Source organism: Branchiostoma floridae, chromosome 3 (assembly GCF_000003815.2).
Source record: "Branchiostoma floridae strain S238N-H82 chromosome 3, Bfl_VNyyK, whole genome shotgun sequence".
NCBI lineage: Eukaryota > Metazoa > Chordata > Leptocardii > Amphioxiformes > Branchiostomatidae > Branchiostoma > Branchiostoma floridae.
In genome coordinates, this window is record NC_049981.1 from 7,586,074 (window position 1) to 7,613,070 (window position 26,997).

The following is a 26,997-nucleotide window of genomic DNA, read 5'->3' on the forward strand; positions in this document are numbered from 1 at the left end:
CGGATAAAGGTGAACTAGCGTTACTCATTCCTCTGTGGTGGAAATAGTAAATGTCGCAAGAATGCAGACAACAAAACTTACCTCCGTCGTCCTGTCGTGACACACCCGGCACGTACATCGGGTTCTCCAACAGACGGGCACCGTTACGGCCCGTCTTGTCTGTATCTTCTGCAGTTGGCTGACCACCGTGTCCACTTTGCTGACTAGCCTGCCGTTGGTCGTTGATATCTTCTTCCTCAGTGTAGTGGCCCACATTGTCGGAATAGTAATGGGACTCATAGGTTCCAGGATATTTTTCTCTGGCTTCGTTGTACAGAATCGTACGTTCTGGACAAATTACAAAGAATGTGCTCTTTGACAACAACATTGAGAGCGCGATGGGGTCACCAAAGGCATTCCACTAGAGCAACTTTTTTCTTGCGTCGCGGCGCTAACAACTCCGTCTACATGGCATAACGTGCATAATGCACCTCTAATAATATGTTACGTCGCAAATGAAGAGTATTAGTCCGCAATTGTTCGATCCGCTATATGGACGAGAACAACACTGCAAATCATGGCCATAGCATGTCCAGATCACGAGATATCAAATCTGGAAGTTCCTCTGTAGTACCGTAAGGGAACCCAAAATTTAATCGTTTCTAGGCCTACCCACATACCAAATATCAAGATACATAATTTGCAATTTATCGTGTGAACAGACCTTCTTGGTACGGTTCGAATACACACACACACACACACACACACACACACACACACACACACACACACACACACACACACACACAAACAAAACTAAACACACAGGCGCGCACATTCTCTGCAAAGGTTATAACAATGTGCAACATTACCTTGGACTTTCCCCTGTTGTAAAGTACCACGCCCATATTTCTGATTGCCAACGAAGCCTGCAGTCCCAGGGAGTTGGCTGTACGTCCCGATATCGGTTCTTGGTTCTCTCATCTGCTGGGTACCGGTTTGTCCTAGATGATGGCAAACATTGCTGTTCAGATCTTCACAGTTCTCATCGACCTCTATTTTGTTGTTGTATATATTATGACTAAAAATATACATCTTATAGTAAGGTTCCTTAGGCACCACCAGGCAGTACTTACTTCCAACGTTTCGATGTCTATTAGACACCATCATCAAGAAACTACTTCTTGCTGCTACTTATTATAGCCGATGTAGCAAGAATGTCGTCCCAAACGTAGCTCAGCTTGTATCCTCCTTCGTAAAAAAACTTTATGATTTTCATCGAGGGCACTAATTTGATCAATGCCTCATTAGTTGATTCGGTAAGATCGATGACCATCAAATTTTCAGTAGGTGACCATTTGTGAACCGGTTACCATCTTGCAGAATTGATTCTGTTGTCATTCAAGCTATAAACTTTTACCTACCTGTATCCACATCTTGGTGTGAAGGTGGTAGCGGCTTGGAATTCGGCAAGGCAGGGAGGGGCCTTCCCCTGGTGCTTGTCTTCCTCATCGCGTTTCAAGCAATCATCTCACTTTGTCCAAGAGTGGACATTCCGCCCAGAATTGAAAATGACTAAAAAAACTGTTGACAAAAATGGCGTTTTAAAACAACCCGAAACGTGATTTTTGTCCAAAGAAAATGATCAATTGGCCGGTTTGAAAGAACTGACCAGGATCGACAACGCACCTAGACTAATGAGGCCAGACCTCATGAATTATTTATGAGCTTCCGAAGGTTGTATATGTTAAGCTAAGGGCACAACCCGCCGTACGTGCAATTTGTCCGTACGTTTTTTTGGTAGGCCACGTCCGCCACGTATTTCTGAAAAAGTTCAGGCTGTACAGGGCAGGCGCGTCGCCAGTACTGGCACGTACGGGGGACGAATCCGCAGCCCTATGGCACACCAAGTTTTGCCTGTACGTAAAGTTCTACGGCGTATCTGCGTGCTTCAAAATCCGCCGGATTCACTACGGAGTTCGTACGGAGGCGGTCCTTACCACTTATGGATCCAAAAGATTGCCCACGTTTTGGCACGTATTTGCACGTACGGCGGGTTGTGCCCTTAGCTTAAGTGATTATCATCAAAGCTACAGTGCTCTTTTATAAGTTTCAGTTAGCAAGTTGCTTTTAAATACACAAAAAGCTTTTAACATCATGCCACAACAGCTTGGATTGTCTTCAAACAATTTTTACGTAAATCTTGAATCAGTAATAATGAAAACATCAATCCTGGTTATTTCAACTCAGCGCTTTCTTTATTAACACGACTGAAAAAAAGAAAGTCCTGTTGACAATGTAATCTCTAGATTTTCACAAACACAGCTCTTTTTTAAATTAGCTGTTGGTTCAAAGAGTAGTGATCAAACAGCAGATGTGTGGCAATCAAAGCCCATTATTCCGCTTCAACTGTTACAACTGGCCACCACGCAAAATGTCAAATAGTGAAATGTGTACACTGCCAGTCTAGCATCTACTTTGAGTAGCACCGAGCGCGTTAGTTGTTTGCAGCTGGAGAAACGCATTATCTTTCAAGTAATTAGTCTGCTTTTTTAAAAGGTGGGTTCACCCCTGCGTTCGATGATGGGGCTCATAGTGGCTGGTTATGATACTGCAGCTGAGTTTCAAAGTTTGAGCTTAAATTTTCCAGAAGTGACATTCCTGATTTTTTTAATCTATACACCAACACCACAGATTGTCTAAAACCAAAGATTTAGAAAAACAGGAAGTCCTGCTGCAGTACCAAGTTCAACCACCAGAAGGCCATAAAGTGCTAAAAAATGTCGTGGTCACAACACCTACCCACATACTAAATATCATTGTAATCAATCCATTGATTCTTAAGCTATTCGCCGGACCCCCCCAAAAAAACATCCACAGAACAAACTACCCTGCAGATCCACGACAAACAAGTAGGAGGCCCAAATTTCAGCATAAGCATCAGTTTGGGGTGCGCCTTACTCTCCAAGCAGAGGTTAGGCTCCGGTTATTTTGTTAACGTTTTTTTTAGTCGTTTTTATCGGGCTTTCTATTTTGTATTATATCTTGCTGTGTCAAAACCTAACCTAGGCCGGACATAATAGCAAGATATAATACAAAATAGAAAGTCCGATAAAAACGACTAAAATTAACGTTAAAAAAACAGCCGGAGCCTAACCTCTGCTTGGAGAGTAGGTGCGCCCGGTTCCCACGGTACTGCGAAGGTGACAAACAATCGTTGACAGACAACTAGCGAAAAGATAAGAATCGCCACATTCCGGACACAAAGCACTCTGTGTCTTTAAAACAGTTGTCTAAACTTACAGTATTTTGGTACTTTCTGCATGCACACTGGCATGGCCAACTTTAGGTAAATGTCACGTCCCTCTGCTCACATCAATGAACAACAGCCGGGCCCACTCCGTCGAGTTGATCGCCTCCCTGAGTCAAATACGGTTCCGAAGGCAGAGTTTTAAGTACATTTAACCCGGCTTTGCTCTGTTTTGTTCTTCTTCAGTAGCCATTCGAGCAGAGTATTCTGCAGGGACTACTACCATCTTTAATACGCCCTTATTGTTTTCTGTTATGACGTTTGATAAAGGCGCATTACGTAATTTCTTTTACATTTATTGCCCTCAAAAATTGGTTCGTTGCATTTTTACCACATCTAACGAGTTATAGTGTGCATAATCATATTAAACTGTAGATACCCGTCAAAGATGAAAAGATGGTGGTAACAGTCGACTGCTAATTTGAGTGATTGGGAAACAAAGAGCTGACGGCAAACAAACTCATCATTCTGGACACAATGCGCTAGATAAGGGTGTCAAGTATCTTTCTAAATGTTGTGGAAACTTTCAAGCTTTGTATTTCGGTTGGGCGGACTGCCATGGGAGAGTTGAGGGAAATGTCACGTATGTTGAGTCAACCTTAAAAGAGAAAAAATGTATTTATGAACTATTTGTTCCTATTCATGAAGTTCTCTCTTTTTTGGACGTATTTGTGACTTATTGTATTTTCGTGTCGTTGTATGGATACGAACAGCAGCAGGTCTGGAACAGCAGGACCATTGTGATGGTTGAGTTTCCGTCCGCGTGTCCCATATGGTTCAGTAGTCACGTTTTTTCGTCTTTCTGACTGACATGAAAATTGCACATCGTACATGACCCGAGGCTGACAGTGTCTTCTTACTTCGACTGTAAACAAGTTAGTGTTGAACTTTAACATGATGACGAAACTCGTGAAGCCATGCATATATCCTTTTGACCTGGGGAACAACTCGTGAGCCAGACCTTAGCTTTATTCTGACTATTCTGCAGGATAGGACAGACACGTCTCCAAGCAGCTGTCCACAGGTATGAGTTTTTAGTTATTAAAACTGCACATGCAATATGATTTTACTAATGTTTATTTATGTACAATATCCATGAAATAATAGTGTCAAAAATGTCGAAAACGTTATCTTTCTCAAAAACACTGCCACTGGTTTTGTTATACCTGTGACTTTGCTTTGAAAAGGTGGCGATTGAAAATTCATGCTTCGTTTGCTAGTCCAAAAATCTGGTGCTATGAAGGCTCTTTGTAGAAGAACAGGTCTCCTATATTGAATCATAAATTGTCAAACGCGACTAAAGATACATACCAGGCCCCAGCCCCGACCACTTCCCAAATGAATCAATGTTGTTACTAGGTTAAGAGTAGCCTAGCACCCACCATATTCTATCCCAAGTTCACCCGTCAGACCGCGACCAAGCTGAATATGACCTCACCAAGTTTAATTATCCGTAACTGTAACATCGCCGCCTAACTCGTAATCATGGTATTTAGAAGTGGTGTTGGGGCTCTAAAGTCCTTATGTATCGTCGAGCATCGCTCAAAAAGTGATTTTTAATTCTAGGCAGAAAACAGGCCAAAATAGTACGGGTGTTCGGGTGGAACACACGGATGTCTTACTTGTTTGGCCCGAGTTGTAGATTTCTCGCTTAACAAGAGAAGGACAACAGCATGAATCTTCTGTCCTCAGGCGAATTTGCCTCCCAGTTTGCTTGGCGCCCTGCTGACGTTAAACTCGGCAAACAGACCGTCATTGTTACCTTTCCTAATTTGCATACTGGCCACAAATAGACAATTACAAATACCGAATGTTGATTTTGCGACTTTCCTTGCCTTTTTTTTAGACGTTACATGCGGTATTGGTTCCATTTTTATTGGAATTCTGTCTGTTGTTTCATACTTCCGGCCCTATGCCATCACTAAACGTCAATGGGTGTGGTCTTATACTTATGGCCTGCTCAACAGCGCCACCTTCCGATACAAAATGGCAGGACAAAATGTGGAAGCTGTGTTTTTTTAATACTTTTAGTCACGATTTTTGTTTTTGTTTTTATAGCAAGAAGATTGTGAACTTGCAAAATAATATGATACAATCTGTAATTGTAACTTTCCATTGGTAATTTGTGTTCAGGTTGTGTATGCTGACATGATGGTGGGTCCGTGTACGTTAGAGTTCTGGAGGTTAATGACCCTGGTGATCATGACAACGAGTGCAAAAGTGACTGCTCAAGGTAACGATTTAGGTATAAATATTGATATTTCCCAGGTATGGATTAATGAAACTTCATAGAGTGTGCGGGTATGGATCTTTGCTTACGTCTTTGTTGTTTCATACTCGTAATAATCAAACCTGTTTTTAAAATTACCTGACATTTAGCACTATGTTGGGGACATGTGATCATTATCTCTTTATCTCAAGTTGTGAATGTGTGTTGTTAGGATTTAATGTTATCATAACGATTTGTCCATGCGTTCAAGTTGTTTTAAGCCATGAGTTACATATAAACATGCAGTTGTATCAATTTTGAAACTCCTTTCATAGTTTCATACTTACATAGGTTCTCAGTCTTTGGGCTATATATATTCTAGTGGATGTATATTGTCATCAGCATAAATGCATCCGTTGTTATTGTATGCTCAACGCTTTTATGAATGGTAAGTGCGTCAAGCTACCCGCCCATATTTCTACAGTTTTAGCACGAAAGCTCATCTGTGTTGATATAATTCATATTGAAGTTTTTCAACTGTCATACAACACAAATTTTTCTCACCTGAAATTTTCGGTCGCACCTAAGTCGACCAATCAAGTGATGATTCAATTACTCTGAGCACGTGACTTGGAGATGCCTGCCAGGCATCTATGATTCGTTACTCGAGTCACGTGTCTCCAAATCACGTGCTCAGAGTAATTGAATCATCACTCCTGAAGAAGGTCGACGTAGGTGCGAACGAAAATTCGAGGTGAGCAAAATTTGTGTTGTATGACAGTTGACAAACTTCAATATTTCTACAGTTTGTCCAGTGGCAGGTTACGTTATCTTTAACGGAGTTTGCTACAAGCACTTTGCCGAGCAGAAGACGTACGATGACGCCAGACAGACGTGTGCGGCAGACGGAGGACTGGTGGCCATGCCGAAGGACAACGCGACCAACACTTTCATCCACAATCTAGGGCCACTTTCACACTACTGGATCGGGTTGACTGACGTCGACAACGAGGGGCAGTGGGTATTTGAAGACGGCCAAACCCTGGAGTCATCCGGCTTTAGCAACTGGTACCCCGGTGAGCCGAACGACGAACACGGCCGCGAAGACTGTACCGAAGTTGGAACCTCCGAACACTTCTGGAATGATATTCCATGCACCGAAACCAAGGAATTCGTCTGTCAGCGAGGTTTGTGTTAGGATTTACACCTTAGCGGTTGCCTCTGATAAGTGACTGTTATAAGGTTGATGAACATTATGCAAATAAAGACATAAATTGCATAATTAATGAGAAAATGCTATAACCCCACTTTTTTAAATGACTGGATCTTCTTATTTGTCGTATTTGGAAGTTGTGTACAGTTGGACATTATTGAACATTAATTATGAAAATGAGGAACTAATTTACATGAATTATCAAAAATATGCACACTGTAGATCAGTGTTTTATCTTGTTCTGAAATGCTTAAGTTGCTAAATGTTAATGACTTTGTTGGGTTGTTAATACTAGCAATATCCAGACAGTTTGAAAAGGCCTTAATCTGAATCATCCGTTTATCTTGCAGGCCTTCTAGACAAACTTCATTGTCATTGTTATTTTATGTTCAACGCTTTTATGGATGGGAAGTGCGTATTCCGTCAAGCTACCCACTCATGTTTAATATTTCTACAGTTTGTCCAGTAGCAGGCTACGTTATTTTTAACGGAGTTTGCTACAAGCACTTTGCCGAGCGGAAGACGTACGATGACGCCAGACAGACGTGTGCGGCAGACGGAGGACTGGTGGCCATGCCGAAGGACAACGCGATCAACACTTTCATCCACAATCTAGGGCCACTTTCACACTACTGGATCGGGTTAACCGACGTCGACAACGAGGGGCAGTGGGTATTTGAAGACGGCCAAACCCTGGAGTCATCCGGCTTTAGCAACTGGCAGCCCGGTGAGCCAAACGACGCTCTCGGCCGCGAAGACTGCGCCGAAGTTCTTCCCTCCGAACACGTCTGGAATGATATTCCATGCACCGGAACCAAGAGATTCGTCTGCCAGCAAAGTATGTGTTAGAATTTACACCTTATCGGTTGCCTCTGATAAGTGACTGTTATAAAGGTGCGCTCCCACCGCACTTGCGCCAAGCTTGCGTCACTGCGGGGTTCGTTCACTGCGTCACTGTTTTGTTACTTTCTCCATTTTTCTTATAGTTTAGATATTGCGTAATACACAAAAAGAAAGAAAATTCGTTCTTAATCTCTGAAATTCGTTGAGTATCTTTCGAGCCCCGCAGTGACGCAAGCTTGACACAAGTGCAATGGGAGCGCACCTTAAGGTTGACGAATATTATGTAAATAAAGACCTAAATTGCATAATTAATGAGAAAATGCTATAACCCCACTTTTTTAAATGACTGGAACTTCTTATCTGTGGTATTTGGAAGTTGTGTACAGTTGGACATTGATTATGAAAGAGAGGAACTAATTTACATCAATTATCAGAAAACCGTTTAAAACCCTTTTCTGAACATTGTGTATTGAAGATTGTGTACGTCTGCTATTTGGGTGGAAGATCGACGAATGTAACCTATGCATACTGGAGGATCAACAAGTTATGCATTATGACACAATTTTATTATTGTTAATCTAATTGTTGGAACTTTACAGTTTCAGGTCTCTCAGGGCTGACTCTTGATGATGCCGGGATGGGTCATCTTTCTGTTTCATGGACTGTTGTGGAGGGTCTGCCGATCTCGCGCTACAGGCTACGCTACCAGCCGGCAGACGGGTCGGGCTCGTACCGGGACCTCTCCCCTGCACCGGCAGTGGGAGCCACCTCGGCTACCGTAAGAGGTCTGCAGGCCGACACGGACTACAACATCACGCTCACCTCTTTTGGTGAGGACGATCAGCCAAACGGAGTTATCAGCGGCACATACACCACAGGTGCGCTTAGTAATCAATGTTTTAGAATGGGCAAAGTACCCTTTTGTTTTGCTACATTATCTGCAATACTTTATCGATAACATTTAGGCCCAAGTAATGAGAAATTGCGATCCTTGATTACGAAATTATGGGGTTCCAATCTGAAATGCGGGTCTAGATTATTGGATGTAGCCCTAACAGTAGGTTTCCGCTGTTGTGCATGCTTTTTGAGAGTCTATATTACTTGCATTGTGTTAGCATCATCATTGTCGTCATCAGAACTTTTTTGGAGAAGTTTTCAACAGACATTTGAAACAGAACCGAGCCAGCTTACGATTCACCTACGGCGTCTGCAAAAATGATACACACACACATTCACAACATGGAAGCCAGCCGGGATCGGGCAGCTAGGACAGTTTATTCGGTGGCCCAAGACAGTCAGGCCCGCCGATCTCCTATTAGCGCACCGGGGAGTTTAAGCTCGATAAGGTCCACCTGATTAGGGCTTAAACTCCCCGGAGCGCTAATGTGAGATCGGCGGACCTACCTGCCTTGGCTCCCCGAACAAAACTTGCTAGCTACCCGGTCCCGTTTGGCTCCCACGGAAGATTACGATGGGGCAGAGACTGTCAATACAGGACTGTTTAGGGATACTGTAGGGATGATATAAGTTAGGCTATGTTAAATATTGATTGAAGGATACAACCAGGAAACCGGCGAAAAAGAGTTCTCTTTCAGTTGCAATTGGTACGTAACAATGGAGGAAATGTAAAATATCATTTCATATCTGCGAATAAATCAATATAATAGTGGCATAGACCTTATAACTCCGTCTGTACTGGTTTGTATCTATTTATTCAACTTCCCAGATTGAATGCAATCTGAGGGGAGTCGGCAACAGAAATCAAAAGTTCCTCTATGAGGACGACTCCCCTAAAAGATCTACAGACTTAAAATAAGACAATAAATACAGTAGAAGCCACTTAATTGCACACCCTATTTGCCAGTACATTTTGTGCAATTATCCGAATGGTGCAACAAAGCGAAGTTATTAGGCTGGTTTGCAGCACCACGGAATTTTGGGATTTCGTGCAATTAATAGAAGTGTGCAATTATCCGTTGTGCAGTTAACTGGCTTCTACTGTATAAAAAAACTAACATCATAAACTAAAAATAGTAGCTACGGTAAAAATAACAATAAAATAACAAGATCAATCGTTTATGAAGACGTGTGTTTTGTTTTTAGATATAGCTGCCACTACGACCCTGCCAAGGAGGCCAGTTGACGGTGTTGCTGAATCCTCTTGTCCTTTACATTCTTTCCTTATTATAGCACTTATCTGATGGTCAATGTATCAAAAAATACTGGTGCCTCATAGAGAATTGATTTTGACTGGCATCTATCTAACCATAAATTGAAGGTAGATCATGATATGACTTTACAACCGGGTTGAATTCTTACATAAACAGTAATGATTATTTGTGCTTATAGGTCCAACTACCACCCATACGTATACCACGCCGAGGGCACAAACTGAAGGTATCGTACTTTGATAACTGTCATTGTGTTTAAAGCCAATTACCGATAAATAGTCATTACATCAGAAATACTGGTACCTCATAGAGAATTGATTTTGACTGGCATCTATATCTGACCATATAATGAAGGTAGATCATAATGTGACTTTACAACCGGGTTGAATTATTGCGTAAACAGTAATGATTTTTTGTGCTTATAGGTCCAACTACCTCACCTCACCTCACCGGTCCCATAGCCTCACCGGCTGTAGGGGCAGCAATGCCATCAACATATCCAACTACCACCCATACGTATACCACACCGAGGGCACAAACTGAAGGTATCGTACCTTTATAAAAGTCATGGTGTTTAAAACAAATTACCGATAAATGGTCATTCCATCTCGTTGATAATATTGGGTCAGCGAACATTTCACTCACTTCTATGATGTTCATTTTTGTCTATTTGTGTATGAAAAGTATTTTGACATTTGAATGTATCACCATAGTCGCAGCTACAGGAACCATTGTTGGTATCGTGATCGGAGTGATTGCAGCTATCGCTTTGACGGTTGCTCTCGTCTACATTTTCACGCGGAAGATGATATGCGGCAAGGGTGAGACATATGTTGTCTGTCATTTTTTTCAAATTGTTGAATTGTAAAAAGGAGGATTTAATCTTGATTTTAAATCTGTTGGGATTTGATTGCATATATATCATTTACATATTATGTATATACCGGAAAGCCTCAGCAAAAAAAGCCCTTCTGACTTTCCATACTTTAACAAGAAATTTCATAAGCCATGGAATACTGCAACCAGTACAGTTGGTTGTCTTGATGCTGTGCTACATTTTGAGTTTGTTTATTTCCGAGCTCGTCTGCAAAAATGAAACACACATACATTCACACATATACAAACATAAGGGCAAATTTACACACACACAAAATATGCTTACCTATTTTAAGATGTCTTGTTTATCTCATTTCCTTAGAGTCGCAAAAACAATCAGATTTTGTACCTACGTAATAAGGATGCCTTGGATGGTCTTTAGTTTTTCCCCAACTTTAACGTCAAACGCGATTAACTTTGTTAATATTTGCATCATTCCAGGTGACGAGGAACACGCAGACGTAGCGCCTCCTGTAAGATCGTCATCAAGACGCAGAACTGATAATATCTACGCAGTTCCCATGGACACCTATCACCTACCATCGTAACAACCTGGCCCTAATGGAGGGAATACTCCGGCTGATGGGTTGTATCTAAACTCGGTACCTCCTGGAGGCGTCTCAATGCCAACCGGAAGCGGAAATGACGACTGCGAAGTTCCCACGGAGACCTTTGACACACAGGGACCACAACCGCCAAAGCCGGGTCATCACTACCAAAACAGGATCATGATGCCAGAACCAGAGGTGACAACTCTAGATGACGGGCTGTATTTGGACTTTCGTCCTCCAGAGGCCACCTCGATGCGACCCGGAAGCAGAAATGATCAGTAAATAACTTCATCAGGTCGGCAATTATTCATATAGTAAGGCTCTTTAGGCACAACCAGGGAGTACTCACTTCCAACGCTTCGGTGTCTATCAGACACCATCATCAGGGTATGTAGAATGACTGGAAACTACTTCTTACTGCTACTTATAGCCGATGTAGGTGGCGCTGCAGCAGCAAGAATGCCGTCCCAAACGAGGCTCAGCTCGTATCCCCCCTCGTCTCTGTTCATGACTGGAGCTGATTTTCTGATCCAAACTGCCTCCTTTATCCACCGGGTTCTTCTTTTTTCCCTCTCTTTTGATAATGATGGTGTTTGACAGACACCGAAACGTTGGAAGTAAGTACTCCCTGGTTGCGACTTAAGAACCTTACTATATAAGCAGAAATTATGATTACGACTTTTCAACCAAAACCCTCGGCGCACTTCCCCAACTGCCGGAGCCAGGGGAACACTATCAGCAACTGAAGCCTTCTGTCTACCATAGCCTACAAGACTTAGAGTGTATACACATTCAAGAATGAACCAAATGTTACCAACCAAAAAATTTCTAAAAAATAGCGAAAGAAACTACTATATACAACCATGATGCGACTTGTTTAGGATAAAAATATCATATAAACCTTAAAATGTTTGTTTTGATAGTATGAAGGATACAATATCTCCTGGATTACATGTTTAGGAGATCTAGAGACCTAAGCAGGGAAAAATGCTACTTATCAAGCAGGAGGGTGTATATTGTATTATAAAGGTAATAAAGGTTCACAGTCTTTAGATGAAATCTGACTACATGATAGTACATCTGTTGCTGAGTACATCTGTTAATGTGCCATCAATTACTGAGAATGAAAGGAATATAAATAGATATCAATTATGCAAATAACGACCTCATTTAAGTGATTAATGAGAACAAACTGTAATTATTACGGTTTGTTCTCATTTATTCCTGTAAATGAGGTATACCATGTACTCTTTTAGTGCTACATGAGTGAGACGTTGGAGTACCGAATTAAGATACTGTCCATAACAAGCCTTGATTATTTGTCGAAGCTATCTGTTTGTTGAACTCTAGTTTATACAATTATAGGAGTCGTGACTGAAAAATTTATTCTCTTATGATATATGTATCGTTATATGGATTCCTTTGTGCACAATTACACTCGGCAGAAACGTAAGTAAATTTATAGTTCAATGTAAATATTTACGTCAATGATATGTGATAAGCTGTAGTAATACAATTGGCCGTATGATTGAATATTCTATTGGTATATAATATAATAATGTTCATAAGCATTGCAGAACAATCTTGTATGTTTGAAATGGAAAAAAATCCCAGACAATACTTGATTCCATATCTTGATATTACGATGAAACAGAACATGACTTGCACAACTATTTATTGCAGACAATTCGGAAAGGTTCAGCGTTACTGTAAATGCAGAAATGTTCGCGGTGGATTAATGTTATAATGGTATTTGACTGCAGTCTATGGTGTTACCGCGAAATTAAAACCACCGCGAAAAGTCATTTTTCCCGCTACCGGGAAATTAAATCCCCGCGAACTTAAATGCATTTACAGTATCTTTAATCCTTTAGCTAAAATTTACAAGTAAATAGCTTGTTCCAAGATATAACTAAACAAATTACAAACTATGCACAACTAAATAGCTTATACTTCAAGAACGTCTGCTAGCCAAACAAAAAGAAAACTTCACAAAAATAAGTGACCATCACAAAAGCCTGACACAGATGCTAATACAAGCCCTAGCCTAACTTTTGATATTGAAAAATATATGGACAAGATATGGTGACGGCATACTCAATTCGTTAACTAATTTTCATGCCGTCATAAACACTAGTTCTACATGAGTACATATTACAAGAATACATAAAACAGCATAGAAAATTTACAAATACTACAAAAAGGAGTCCGATTTAAGTCCCCGAAGACTGATAGGTTGGTGATGATAGATTAGTTGTTTGAAATATGTCAAAATGTTTGGAGAAAAAAAATAAGAAGACCCTCATTTAAGGAAACCACAAACATCATTATCTATGCCCGTAACCAAACCTACCAGTCTTTTCAAATTGTCAAAGAGGGCCCTCGTGCCCTACAAATTTATCTACGCCGGGGCACGAGAGACTCGTATTGGCGCATGTTGTGCTGTTTAGAATCCTTCACGTTGACAAACATTGGGTTGGATGTGTTGATGCGCGTGTGACGCGGAGGCGGATGATACCGGTTCTGGTACCGGATGATACCGGTTATGTGTTGTTCCTGGCGGCTTCCCGACTTGCCGCCGTCGCCAAATGATCTGTTGGCAGTGACGACGTACCTCGGTCCGGCTGCTGGTCGTCTCAAACGGCGGTCATGGTCCATCCGAAGCAGGTATCTTCTCCTTCGTTCCTGTCAACAAGACAAACAAAGGAAAATGGAGACTATTTACACAGCATTTGCTTTATTTCCGCTGACGTTTCGGTGACCTTCTGTCACCTTCTTCGGGATTATTCTGACTGGTTTACTCCATCTGTAAGCAGCGACACCTATACTGCAGTACAATGTGAACAAGTCAGAACTGTACTGGAATGGTGACAGTTTGTTTGCTTGCTTGTTTTTGTTTGTTTTATTTGGATCACCATTAGTGATACTAAATCAAGTATCACTATTCTTCCTGGTGTCCTAAAATTCATACACAATAAAAACAAAACATAAGCAACAAATCTTGTACAATAAGTAAACAGAAAAGTAACAAAAACAACTGAGGTGACTTAGGGTGAAGGTGGGAGATCAGAGGTCAAATTAAAATGTTGGAAGCCATAATTTAGGTTTTATATGCAGAAGTTGAATAAAAATAATGATTAACAAAACATAATTGATTCAAACAAGCTGAATAAAAACGGCGGTAGAATAAAGCAACAGCTGTAAAAAAAAGAGCTTATCTATTCTAGACAAAATTAACAAAAACTTAAGAAAATCATTTGCAACAGGAATTACTGTATTTTTATATATGTATTACGTAAATGATCAATATTGGGCTAGGGTCTGCCAAACAAGGCACGCCACTGGAAAGATCCTCCTCCAAAAAAATTTATTTGGAGACTAACGATAAATGTTAATTGCAGCGCTTTTCTTTCTGCATTGTGTTGCATTACGTTTTGTTTTAAGTTTAAGCCACAGTTATTCTACTACAATGCAGTACGTATATAACACAACAAATAGCCAGTCAGTCACATAGCTAAAAGAAAATACGAAAACATAAGAGGAAGATGTCTGACAGACATCGAAACGTCAGCAGGTGGGAAAAATGTTGTTAAAGAAAACTCTTATGTACTATGATCTACCAATGCAACCTGATGAAACTATTTTCAGAAATAAGAGAATCCATTTGAGCAGATTTTATAAACCTTACCCATTCTGTTTTGATCAAATCATCCATTCGAAGCTGTATGTTGGAAACAGTTTCTGGTGACGGTTTAGTTTTCTGAAATGACAATGAAAAGAATAAAGCATAAATGTTTAGCCTCATGATAACTCATCAAGCTAAAGAAAACAGGAGGTGAGTGAGAAAAATATTCCCAGTTTTAGTCTGGCTCGGTGGAGCTAGGGAGCCACCTACCGATAGATAACGGTAGTGCACCGTATCCAAATTTAATACAATGATACTATCCACAGCTTATATCACATACGCACATCATGTCTAGCACTAGAACCGCCGTTTTTCTGGTGGTACTTTCAATGCCAACGTCTACTTTGTTCCAAAATGATCATAAAGAATGAATCATATCCAACTTGCTACGTATTATTGAATAATAAAGATAAAGAAGTGCGTCTTTGTACCTTTTTTATAGATAGTAATTATGTAAATTTCCTTACGACTTAGCTTTTCCTAATGACAGAATCGTAACTAAGGGTCTGGAAATTACACGTTATAAGTAGTAAAGATTATTTCATTGAGTATCGTCCTTACCTTGGTAACTAGCTTGAAGAAGATGATGACCAGAATCAACTTGACCGGTTGAAGAAGGATGAAGTCAGTCAGGAAGGAGATGACGAAGGCCAAGAGCCAGGCTTGAGACTTGGCCCTGCCGTAGTCATTACCGTACAGGACAGTAAAGGCACCGGATACTATAACTATGGCAGCAACCAGGAACCAGGCTGTAGGGAAAATAGGTTAGATATGTTACATGTAAATACATGAGCCAGGTCTGGGACCTGCCATAATCATTACCGTACAGGACAGTAAAGGCACCGGATACTATAACTATGGCAGCAACCAGGAACCAAGCTGTAGGGAAAATATGTTAGATATGTTACATGTAACTACATGAGCCTTCACAGTACATCTTGTTCACCGAGTGACATAGTCTTGCGAGAGTATGAGACTATAGGTACAAGACTTGCGTAGAAACTCCGTGAAGAGGATGTATTGCGAAGACATTTAAAATTGAGGTACATGTGTATGCCTTCAAACTGTCACTGAAAGAAGAATATTTTTCTAGTTTTATTCCAACATGACTAATGAATCTTTCGACTGCGACAAAAAAACTCACGCCAAATTAGCTTTCCTAACCTTTAAGTCTCCAGTTAAACTATTTCTTTCTCACATTCGCTCACTTTGTAATTTTGAAATAGATATGCAAAACACGCAAGAAACAACAAACGCACAGATCGAAACCAACACCACAATTCAGTTAAAATTGCCGGTTGTACGCCTCACCTACGATAACGCTCCACCAGGGCAACGGGCGGTACGGTTTCTCACTCACGGCAACCTTCGAGCCGTGTTTCTCTCTGCCATTGGATTTTTTCAGAGCTGAAAAGCAGAAGACAAGAAGTTTACAGTGCCGGCCTGGTATGTTTACAACTGTCATTTGCAATGAACTGAGTTCAGAGTGGCTCTACCAGCAAGATACAGTACGTAGCTAGTCTTTAAAAAAAGTTAATAGAACTCAATGCAATATTAAAATCTAGTATGGAGACGAATCAGACGAGAAAGAATCAGCTACTTGCCAACCCATTGAAAACCATTGGTTGTACATAAGATCTGAGCAGAAAATACATCTGTGATGGAAACCTGCATAAAACGTTCAGTTCACCAAAACAAGCTTTTATCCATTGAGTATGCGATGCGTTTCTTTCTGCTACAAAGTGTCAGAATGATAAATCATAAGTGTCAAGTATGAAGCTTATTACCTCCTTGTTTTGTGAGCTTTTCGATGTGCGCGGAAGGATCTGCAGTGTACTCCGTGCCGTTACCTCCGGGTGCGGGCAGGTAACGGGGTAGATTCAAGACTCGATCCTTCCGCGTAGTGACGTAGTTGTTCTTGCCCTTCGGGTGGGACCCGTTTGCTGGCGATGACGTGTCGTGACGTGGCCCGGCGTAACGGAAAAGCACCACGACGATGACGTTGATTGGTAAGGCGATCAGGGAACTCTCCAGGCCGATGATGAACTGAAAAATTAGAAAAATAAAGGTATATTGGGAATTATTATGGATCATTATTGATATGTTATATACTATTTGTTATATTTCAACCATACCACAAGTATGGGTTAAATATATTTCTTTTCCTGGTGTTTCTTTTTCTTCTACTTCTTTTCCTGTAAAATCTTTAAATCGATTAATCTCTTTTATTTCTGGGCCAAGTGACTTGCGATTTGGCACAAAAGTGGTCCAATACCCAGATGCCTTTTTGTCGTGTTTATATCTTCTTTTAGAATGAGTTTATTGAGGTTTTAGGCCAATTTATCTTACTCCTCTTGTACCCGTGTTCACATTCTGTACTATGCCACCAAGTAAATGGCCTGTGTAGACGATAGAACCGTCTGGCATTTGGGAATGAGACAATTGTACTCGGATATTTTTTGGTTCTCCTTTCTAGGCTATGGAAACAAAATAAGCTTGATACTTTTAGAAGGTCCGTTCAAAATAACAGATCAAGCAGATGGAGATTACATCCCGAAGTCATTTAGACTAAAATTCTTTGGAAACAAATCTAAACAGAACTTACCGTGTCCCAGCTGAACAGTTGCTCCAGTTGGACCCTCCCTCCGGTAACCCTGGGTACGAAGTTCCTGTCTCCCCGGTAGAACATGATGTTGACTAACATGAAGGACATGAGGAGGGACAGACAACAGGATATCCTCTGCACACGGGTGAAGTGGCTAGAGGGAAGTTTCACCACAGATATCCACAGATGTTCTGATAGAAAACTTTTTCCAGTCTTGGATTTTCTCTGTTGTTGAACCCTTTGTTCTCTCTCCCGCTGACGTCTGTGTACAATTTTTCTTCGCTGCAACATTACAACAGGTATATCAATAAAATGATAGACATCACTGGAAAAACCTTTTATTACAAGTAGCGATTCGGTAGCCTGATTAAATCTCGCTTATAGTGGCCCGTCCAGCATCCGACCGGCTCCCTAGACGGGGAGGGACAAGTTACAGGCCTGGACAGCAGAGTTTGTGTTACACAGACTAGTAATTCTGGTTGACTTGGTAATTTTCGTCATGGTGTCCATTTTCTGTTAGAACTCTATCGGAAATGCTACAGCATTATCTGGATCATAGACAGTTTGGCATTTAAATGGCTAAAATACCTTCAGAAGCAAACACTATATATTTCTATTACAATAACCATTACATCACATGTCTTGCTATTGAATGCCCAAGGTCTTGTTAATCATTTCCTAGAAGAAAACGGAGATATTCAAACCCTTTGTCCGTCATCTAAGCCTCTCACGATGAAGACAGCCACGATGTACAAGGCCATCACGACGCACACGGTCACCAGGGCTATCAGACTTCTGTCAAGGTCAAAAGTGAAGGAACTGCCCAAGTCCAGCGGGTTCGGCGCAACAAAACCAGCAAAGGCTGTCAGGTGGTCACAGATACAGTGGAGCTGCTCATCGGTCGTCTGGGGACCGACCTTGAAAAAATTATGAAAAGTTTTGACAATATGAATGAATGAACGTGATAGCTTGAATTTTTTATTAAAAACGTAACTGCAGATACAGATATTATGTTGAAATGCATGGCTTCCAGATATGATGTTGTAAATATTTTCCAAATTTCAAAAGGTTCAAAATTCATACAACAGATGTTGCGTGAATGCTTGTCTAACGAAATAAATTGATAATAGAATCAGTAGATAGGGATACAAAATACAAGTATATAAATATAAACCACCTCACAGCCCCTGTCGGTCCAAAGATTTGACGTTTCGTTGAAGAAGAGACATTTGGAGGCTGTGATGCTCATGGTGTAGCGAACGCTGGAGTCTGACGTCTGTCCGTTCTCGTCAGTGGTTGGAACCCGCTGGAGGCCTACATTTTAACATGTAGGACTCGTTAGAACAATGATCTATTGTATATGTTTCTTATTGATTATACAATCGAGGTCCTCATATATGGCATTCTATGCAAAGAAAGCTATTGTAGCATTACCTCATTAATTATGTAAATGAGATCTTAATTTGCCTGATTTATATCTGATACTGTTCCATTAACGTATATGTAGCTGCCAAATGTCGTAAGACTGAAATTCTTATCATCTGACAATAAGCTATAATAACACTTATTGATTATACAAATTATGTAATTTGTATAATTGATGTCTGTCGATATTTCTCTCTTTGTCGGTTACCTTAAGCTACCGACATCTTGCACACTGCAGTCGTCCCTCAGAAAGACATCTGGAGCCGCATAGTTCAAGATTTAAACTTTTATTCAGCCAGTCGGCCAAGTCTGTTTTTCAGTTACATATATGTCATGTGTTTGAGTGACCTACTGTAAATGTATTTAAGTTCGCGGGGATTTAATTTCGCGGTAGCGGGAAAAAGGACTTTTCGCGGTGGTTTTAATTTCGCGGCAGCACCATGCACTGTAGTCTCTTACTGCCATGGAAAAATGTTCGCAGTGGTTTTCAGTTCGCAGTGAAGCGGCCACCGTGAAAACCGCAAACATTAAACCACCGCGAAAATGTCTGCATTGGCAATATTATAAAATGCTGTGGATTAGTACTGTCCTCATTATTTAGGCAAAATGCACTCTGAAGGACAGATCTTTAAGATACATGTCAACAGTTTGTTCACTTACCAATTGCCCACTCTTCTCGTTCACTCGCGGTGTTTAAAGCTTCCTGGTCCAGGAACCACGTGTACGGATGTGTGGTGACACCATTATCTGTTAGAGTAGCATGATGGCTGTAGTCAACAGGTGAGACCACCGCACCACGTTTCAGGTAAGCCTTTAACGTGACGTTGACGTCATTACTGGTGACGTCAGGGATGACGCGGATGTAGAGAGCAACACCTGGTTCTGTCGTGTTGAAATTGTGTAACTGGTGGACCAAAGAAGAGAAAAGGGATGTTTTTAAAAAAGGATTGCATAACGATCCATAACTACACAACAACAAGAATAGGCTATCTGCCGAACAGAGAAAACGGACAACACTAACAGCTTTTCAGAACGGAATGATACAATACTACTGTTAGCAGGACATTGCTGCCTTTTCCCTACGTTATGTGTGTAGTTGCCAGTTACTGTATGTTATATGTATCTGTATGTGTTCAGGGGCTCTTGAAAAGCAGACTGTAGTCTGAATGATGTTACCTGGTAAAATGAAATAAAATGAAATGCTAAATAACCCTCTGTCTCGCATGTAGTGTTGGTTTGCCATATTAATAATTCACACATACTTAAAGTGAAATTGTAGTACTCTAAAGGTAGAAGCAGGTGAGACTACACTACTTGTGTAAAATACAACTCCTATATCTTACCGATATTAGTCTGCTGTTAGATGACGTCGCCGTGCCGTTCACAACTATTGGATTCTCCAGAGTTATGGGGCTGATAAACTCGATACGTTCGTCTTCCTGAAGGTTGGTAACAAGGACTTTCTGTCTTTCGCCGAGGACAGAAAGTCCCAGAACTGGGGTTCTGGCATCATTGGCATTATTTCCGTACTCAAAAGGATTTCGTGGTGCAAAGTAAGTCTGAAAGATAAAACACACAGCATCTAAGCAACAAATGAGTTTCACTAATTGCCAGAAATGCAGGACGTTTTTCTTACATCGACTCTCGCTCTGTAGTAACTTTTGGATACAGTTCTGAGCCTTAATCTTAAAGAATATGATTATGTTTTGTTGTAAAGCTCCATCTCGACTTCGCATGATAATAAAGTTGAGTTCACGCGTGGTTTGGACAGATATCGCGAGAAATGGGACATAAACACTAAATGTGTAAGATTTGTACTTTGGGAATACCGTGGAAGGTTGTTGAGTTATTCATTCATGATATTCTAAATTCCTTGTGTCTCATTTTATGAGTATTCAAACTTAAACGTACATACCTGGGATACGACACTTCCGTTGAGACAAAGCTTCGACGTGAAGTTCTCTGGGATTTCAAAGTACGCCCTCGTATCTTCCTGGGTCTGTATTACCCGCGTCCCGAGTCCGTCACAGCTGGACCTCGCCAAGGACATCAGGAACTCCTTAGCCTGGAACAGAGTCGGCTTCTCGTCTCGGTTCTTCCTCGAAACCGTTGTGAAGGACAACTCGTCTATTGTGTCGAAGGCGGTGGTGGTTGCCTGCTTGTTCTGTTTGTATGTAAGAAATAAAAAAAATACAAAATTAAAGCAGAATTGAATAACTCTTCATCTTGTTAACCTAGTTACACAATCTCCACCATCTTTAAGCATTCGACTATAATTAGACTCCGTTGCAGTCTTCGAAGGGGCTGGTTTTTATGGGGGGGGGGAGCGATTTATTTTTTCAAACGGAACAAAACTCCCTTTCACGGCAAACACCCTTCTTCGGCAAATGCCCTTTCCCGGCACAAGAGAACCTAGCCAATGTTGAAAATCGCGAACCAACACCCCCCCCCCCCATTAAAACCAGCTCCGCTTTGAAGACTGCAACGGAGACTAGTCTATATATGAGTGTGGGACAAAAGTGGCTCTTTTTAAATAAAACTTCATACATGCACAATCCACTGCCCAAGTTGAGTGATGGCTTGTGGCTCCTATGGAATGCAGAAGAACTATCACCCACTCATCTTAACTGCAACGATGCTATTGATAATGTAATGCGTGTTGGCCATCAAAAGTGGGTAGACTACCATATGTGGGAAATAGATTTCAGTGTCACCTTTTGGAAGTCTGTAGTCTTGTTTGTCAGTTGGGCCTCAGACCTCCCTCTGTCCACGCTTTGACTGGAAGCGTCCAGAATGTTTACAGCACCTGAAATAGAAAACGGACTGCGTAAACTATCGTCTTATTCAATCACTGTCATAAGTTTACTTGCTTGATAATGAACAAGTTTTATTGGTTCTATTACAAGCGTCATGTGCCATGCAAATTTTCATCCTGGACATCTTCGCGGTTCTCTCAATTTAAAGCAATTTTTCACACCAGGGTAATACTGTACTATTACCTGTGACCAAGTGAGCCGCTATGCCTTCCAGCTCCTCCGTTCCAATCTCTGATGCCTCAGTCGTCAACACTTCTCCTAACGTCTTTAAAGTGTCAGCCGCCCTTACCTATACGGGCACACATAATATGTCAGCAAATCAAGGGTAGTATTGCTTCAGGTAGTGACTATATCGAATAAGAATGTTTGTTGTAGCTATGTTTCTCCAATTGGTTTTCATTTTGGTTACCAGGAATGCTAAATGGATGACCTGCTACTATTATATATCTTCTTTCTAAATTGCTTCGCACGAAGCTAGCAACCACCTTTCAGAATTAACTTGAAAGTTCATCTGAGTCGGTAGAAGTAATTTTGTTTTGAGTTAAACTGCAATTTGCAACACAAAAATTGATCTTCTGGACTGATTTACCACAGTCCTGTCTTTGTCAAGAAATGAACAACTCACTGCTTCTGTGGCGTCACGTTACGAATATGAGTCATAGTATTTCAGCATTGTTTCAAGCTTCAGATCACTTATCTTGCACACGAAATCAACTCACCTGAGAGTCATCCGACAGTTCTTCCGCCTTGTTGGTCACGTGTTCCAGCGTGCCTGACACCTGTTTCACCTGCTGCACGTCCTGCACCTGCACCTGCTCCAGAATTTGCACCATCCGATCACGTGCCTAAAAGGATGGTGCAATGGTGAACAATCTATCTTACATTGGATAACATCATAATCAAGAACGTTTAGGATGTGTTTTGTCACTGCTATTTTTTTTTCTACAGCATGTTTTCATTTTTCTTGTAGGTAACATCGACTATCATAATTCCACCAGGTTCAAACGATGGTATAGAGGTCTTTCCAAGATTGTCTTGAACACCGAATGTTAAATATCCTAAATGTAACACAGTTCAGATATTTACGTGTTGAAGCCAATCTTGAGAAGGCCTACATAACAACATTTTTGGAGGTGGCGGTATAATGGCACCTGGTGGAATTATGCAAATGTATGTTAGACCTTTGATATGGAAACTTGCATTAAATTAATAGAGCGATTTAGGGCTACTAAATAATTAGACAAAGTAGGCTGTCAAACAAAACATGGACTGATATCATATTCGACATGGACGAAACATTTACACAATATTTAAATGTATTTCGTCTCCTTACTTTAGTGTATGCCTCTGTTGTATTGCCGACGTCGGTTCCGTTGACGACGTTCAGCACAGACGCCGCGCTAGCGATTGATGACGTAGTCTGTTGTACGTTTTCGACGTCCACGTCATCTAGAACAGTGTCTACAAACTCTTCAACATTTTCCGGTGGTCTTACCTGAATAATTGTAGAATATTTATCAAAGCTGTGGATATTAACATTTAACTGAACTGCAATACTTAGAACTAGTGGTGTAGTGAACCACATATATAAATCAAACAGACTTTCAAGACCCTTAAAAGCGCCAAGCACATTCAGAATGCGGTGTTTTGTTACTTGCCAATTGAAAGCAGACACTCCAATATGTCAGCAAATATGCATAAATCATCTTCATTTTCTATACTGTGAATCAGCCTGGTTTCCTTCAACATTTTAGCTGCAGGTCTCTTTTGTCCTCTTCCTTTCATGGAACGGACGAAAGACACAAAGCAACTAAAATGATTGGATACTAGGATACTATTTAATGCACATTAAGAATTGCACTCTCACATTCGTTGTGACCCTTGTGACGCTGAAAGCACCGAGAACATCTGACACACGGATGACGATCTCCAGCTCATAGTTCATGTCTGGATCTCCTATAGGTAGTCTGATAGGAGGGGTGCTGGAAGACTGGTTGATGAGAAATCGTATTTATGTCAATGAAGGTTACTAATAGACATCAATGTAAGCCAAATATCATTTACACAATCACAAAAACGGTTAGACGTTTCAGATGGCAGTGTCACTGATGAAAAATAGTCTGATAGTTTCCAAAGCAATATCCACATGTTTAAGTAACTGCTATTTTGCAAATCGTAATCGCATTTAACCCAATAAAATTTATTGAACTAAAATTGTGCCTAGCCAATCGCCAATCCCGATCTCTAAACACGCCACCTAATGTTCAGTTCAGTTTAAAAATTGCCACCAAAAACAAGAAGACAAAAACTGAACACACGTGCAGTTATGTTACCATACGAAACAGAAAGATCTTTTCTGATTTTCTGACACAACAAAAGTACGAATTTAGTAAGGTCTACTACAACTATATATTATAAATAAGTGTATGAATGTATGGAACTTACTGGTCCGCTGTATAGAAGATATTGGTTGGGTCTGGAGGTCGAATTGATGCAAGCAACTTTGACTTCCGCTTCCGTATACTCAAAGTCATAGCGCAGAGGTTGATCCGGATCGCTGAAGCCTAGTAAGCAATGTATCATTGTCTACATGAAAAACAAAAGGTGGACTCGCACTGCACTTTGGGCACAGGTACGGCACTGCGGGGTTCGTAGATGACTCAACGAATTTCAGAGATAAAGAACGAATTTTCTTCTAAGTCATACTTAGACGTATTACACAATGTCCAAGTTATTTAATATCGCGAAAATAACAAAGCAGTGCCGCAGTGAACGAACCCGTAGTGCCGCACCGGTTTCCCAAGTGCAGTGAGAGTCCACCTTAAGTGTTGGTGGTAATCTCAACTGGCATTGAAAAGTCACCCAACGCAGACTTAAAATTGATAATGAAAAATTGACAACTTGAAGGTAATAATGCAAAAACGAATTATCGACCGACCTGTTACAACGGCTTTGACCATAAAATATTTCCATTACCTTGACACTGTATCTCAAAGAATTCGTCTGGGTTGCCTAACTTGTGAACCCCACAGGTCCCTACAGTTGGTGGGTGATTAACTGTGAAAGAGTACTCGGCAGAACCAGACTCTCCTGTGTTACTGTCCGTCACTATAGATGTCACAGTGAACTGGCCTTGCTGTTTGGGATAAAGGATAATGTGTTAATCATATACACAGAGAATTTGTAGACTTCTAGGACATTGGCATGATCTTTTACGACGCAAAACAAGACCAACTGCAGATAAATGGTCCTATAGAGCAAAAGGGTGGCAAAAATTAGAGGACAGCCAGAATATGGAAAATAAGTCTACCTTGCTAGTAGCTAAGGAAAATCTTATGTATCAATTCTGTGGTCATATTCAATGTTGATTCATAGAAAGTTACATACCGGATCGAAAATCTCTGCCCTGAACGTCACGTAGTCTTGACTTCTGTCATTCAGTATGTTTTTCCTCCAGTCTTCGTCTGTCCAAGTCGTAGCCACTCCCTGTGTCTGCACCAATGTCCAATTGTACCTGTAGTTGTTGGGATCTGCTCGACAGTTGCTACACAGCACGGACAGTCTCAACCTTTCTCCGGAGTTGATTTTGGGGCCGCAGGTTCCGTAGGTTGAGTCACAACTGTAGAAAAAAATTACAGAAACAAATTAAGACTAGAAAGGCCGACATTTACTTGAGAGCAAATACAGCATATTTCAGCCATCTCCCTCAACCATGCAACTATAGACTGTTCCAAAATCACCCATGTGCAAAAATGGAACACTTCTGCTTAAAACTGACTTCTACTAATCACACTTTAGCCCAAAATGAATCTTACAGCCCCCCCCCCCTTTCCCTGTCGTTCTGACTCTCTGCAGTTTCAATTTTTAAAGCCCAAAATTCAAAGTTGGCAAAGAGGCTGCTAAAAATCCCATTGAAATCATTACCTATTGCAGACCAGGTAACGCTTGTACATGCAAACAAAATGATTACATTTGCACCCATAGTGTATTCAGCTATAAATACAATCGTTGAAACAATGAATTAATAATTGCATACTCACATGATTGATGACTGTGGAATCGTCGAAGGAACCACCTCTATAACCTGTCTCGCAGAAGCACTGACCCTGTTTGGTGCAGACACCTCCACAGTAAACGTCAGCTCAGAGTTAAGTGAATCCCGGTTGGTATTTACTGTAAGGAGACCATCGCCGCCTCCATTCAATATAGGGCAAACTCCATCTGAAAAAAAATACGCTATTGTATAGTAAAATAGAAATACATATGAGTACACGTAATGTGGTAAATATCTTCCTAAAGAATGAGACTAAGCTGCATTATGTACACAAATTTAGCATCAATGCTGTAGCGGGATGTTTGGTCGAAAACTCAGAGATTATGGGTTCGAATCCGCTGATGTGCTACTTATCTAGTGTGTGTCTGTTGCCGGTACAAATGAGTACCAAGCTTCAGTTAGGGCCGTCCCTCATAGAGGACGTTAAACGGAGGCCCTGTGTTGGTCACAGTTTGAGGACAGACACCCCCGAACTTGCAAGCACCACACTTATTGAAAAGATTAGGAGTCCTTCCTGGTGTGAGTGGATCAAACTTTACAGTCTCAAGGTTGATCTATTGAAAATGCGATAATCCCCTGTTATGTCAATCAATTGTAGTAAATCTTAATCAATAAGCATTACTTACTGATAAGATCACAAGACCAGCGATAGTCCAGGTCCGCGCTCCTTGATGTGATGCCGTCCGGATCCGATGACAGCGTGGCCGCATCTATGGTAAATTCACCAACTCCAACCTGCCTTCTGGCCCCTCCCAAAATTCCAGCAACGAGAGGGGAGGGCGTGATGCTCACCGATGTGTTATGACTTATACCCGATACTACAGCTCCTGTATTTGTTTCAGTCATAATCACAGTTAGCCTAAACAGGTATAGACCATACTGGAGCGTTCTGGAAGGAACCAGGAGGTCTGATTTTGTGGAAACAACATCGGTAAGAACTTGCCACTGTGATCCACTGGGTGGAATAAACTCCCATTTGTACCCAACACGTTTCTCAATGCAGTTTGCAGAAACGTTGAATCGACTGTTCAGTGTAAAGGCCCTACTGCGCGCGATTCGTGTTCCTCCACCCAGAATGTTTACAGTAGGTGAGCAGTAGGTGCATCCGTATCCACCAGGTGTATTTACGCAGGTAGATCCTTGAGGACAAGCGGCATTGTTCTTTGTGCACTCATCGAGATCTGAAATGCAGGATGTAGCTACAGTTTATAACATCAATATCTTTGGTCAATTTTCTATTGATAAAGAAAACGCATTCCG

General features: G+C 41.1%; 2 protein-coding genes across 2 annotated transcripts; one reads left to right on the forward strand and one right to left on the reverse strand.

Moving 5' to 3' along the window:
- Positions 1 to 4,211: 4,211 nt before the first annotated feature.
- Positions 4,212 to 11,490, forward strand: LOC118410776. The gene is made up of 9 exons (XM_035812575.1): positions 4,212 to 4,313; positions 5,423 to 5,522; positions 6,305 to 6,685; positions 7,169 to 7,549; positions 8,154 to 8,432; positions 9,904 to 9,951; positions 10,151 to 10,270; positions 10,439 to 10,546; positions 11,043 to 11,490. The coding sequence occupies exons 2-9, from the start codon at positions 5,438 to 5,440 to the stop codon at positions 11,147 to 11,149; spliced, it is 1,509 nt and encodes a 502-aa protein (XP_035668468.1). The 5' UTR covers positions 4,212 to 4,313; positions 5,423 to 5,437; the 3' UTR covers positions 11,150 to 11,490.
- Positions 11,491 to 13,549: 2,059 nt separating this feature from the next.
- LOC118411657 (polycystic kidney disease protein 1-like 2) lies at positions 13,550 to 17,851 on the reverse strand. Its single transcript, XM_035814135.1, has 6 exons — positions 17,443 to 17,851; positions 16,625 to 16,883; positions 16,149 to 16,244; positions 15,399 to 15,586; positions 14,841 to 14,912; positions 13,550 to 13,837 (listed from the first exon to the last, which is right to left on the reverse strand). The coding sequence occupies exons 1-6, from the start codon at positions 17,731 to 17,733 to the stop codon at positions 13,550 to 13,552; spliced, it is 1,194 nt and encodes a 397-aa protein (XP_035670028.1). The 5' UTR covers positions 17,734 to 17,851.
- Positions 17,852 to 26,997: the final 9,146 nt, after the last annotated feature.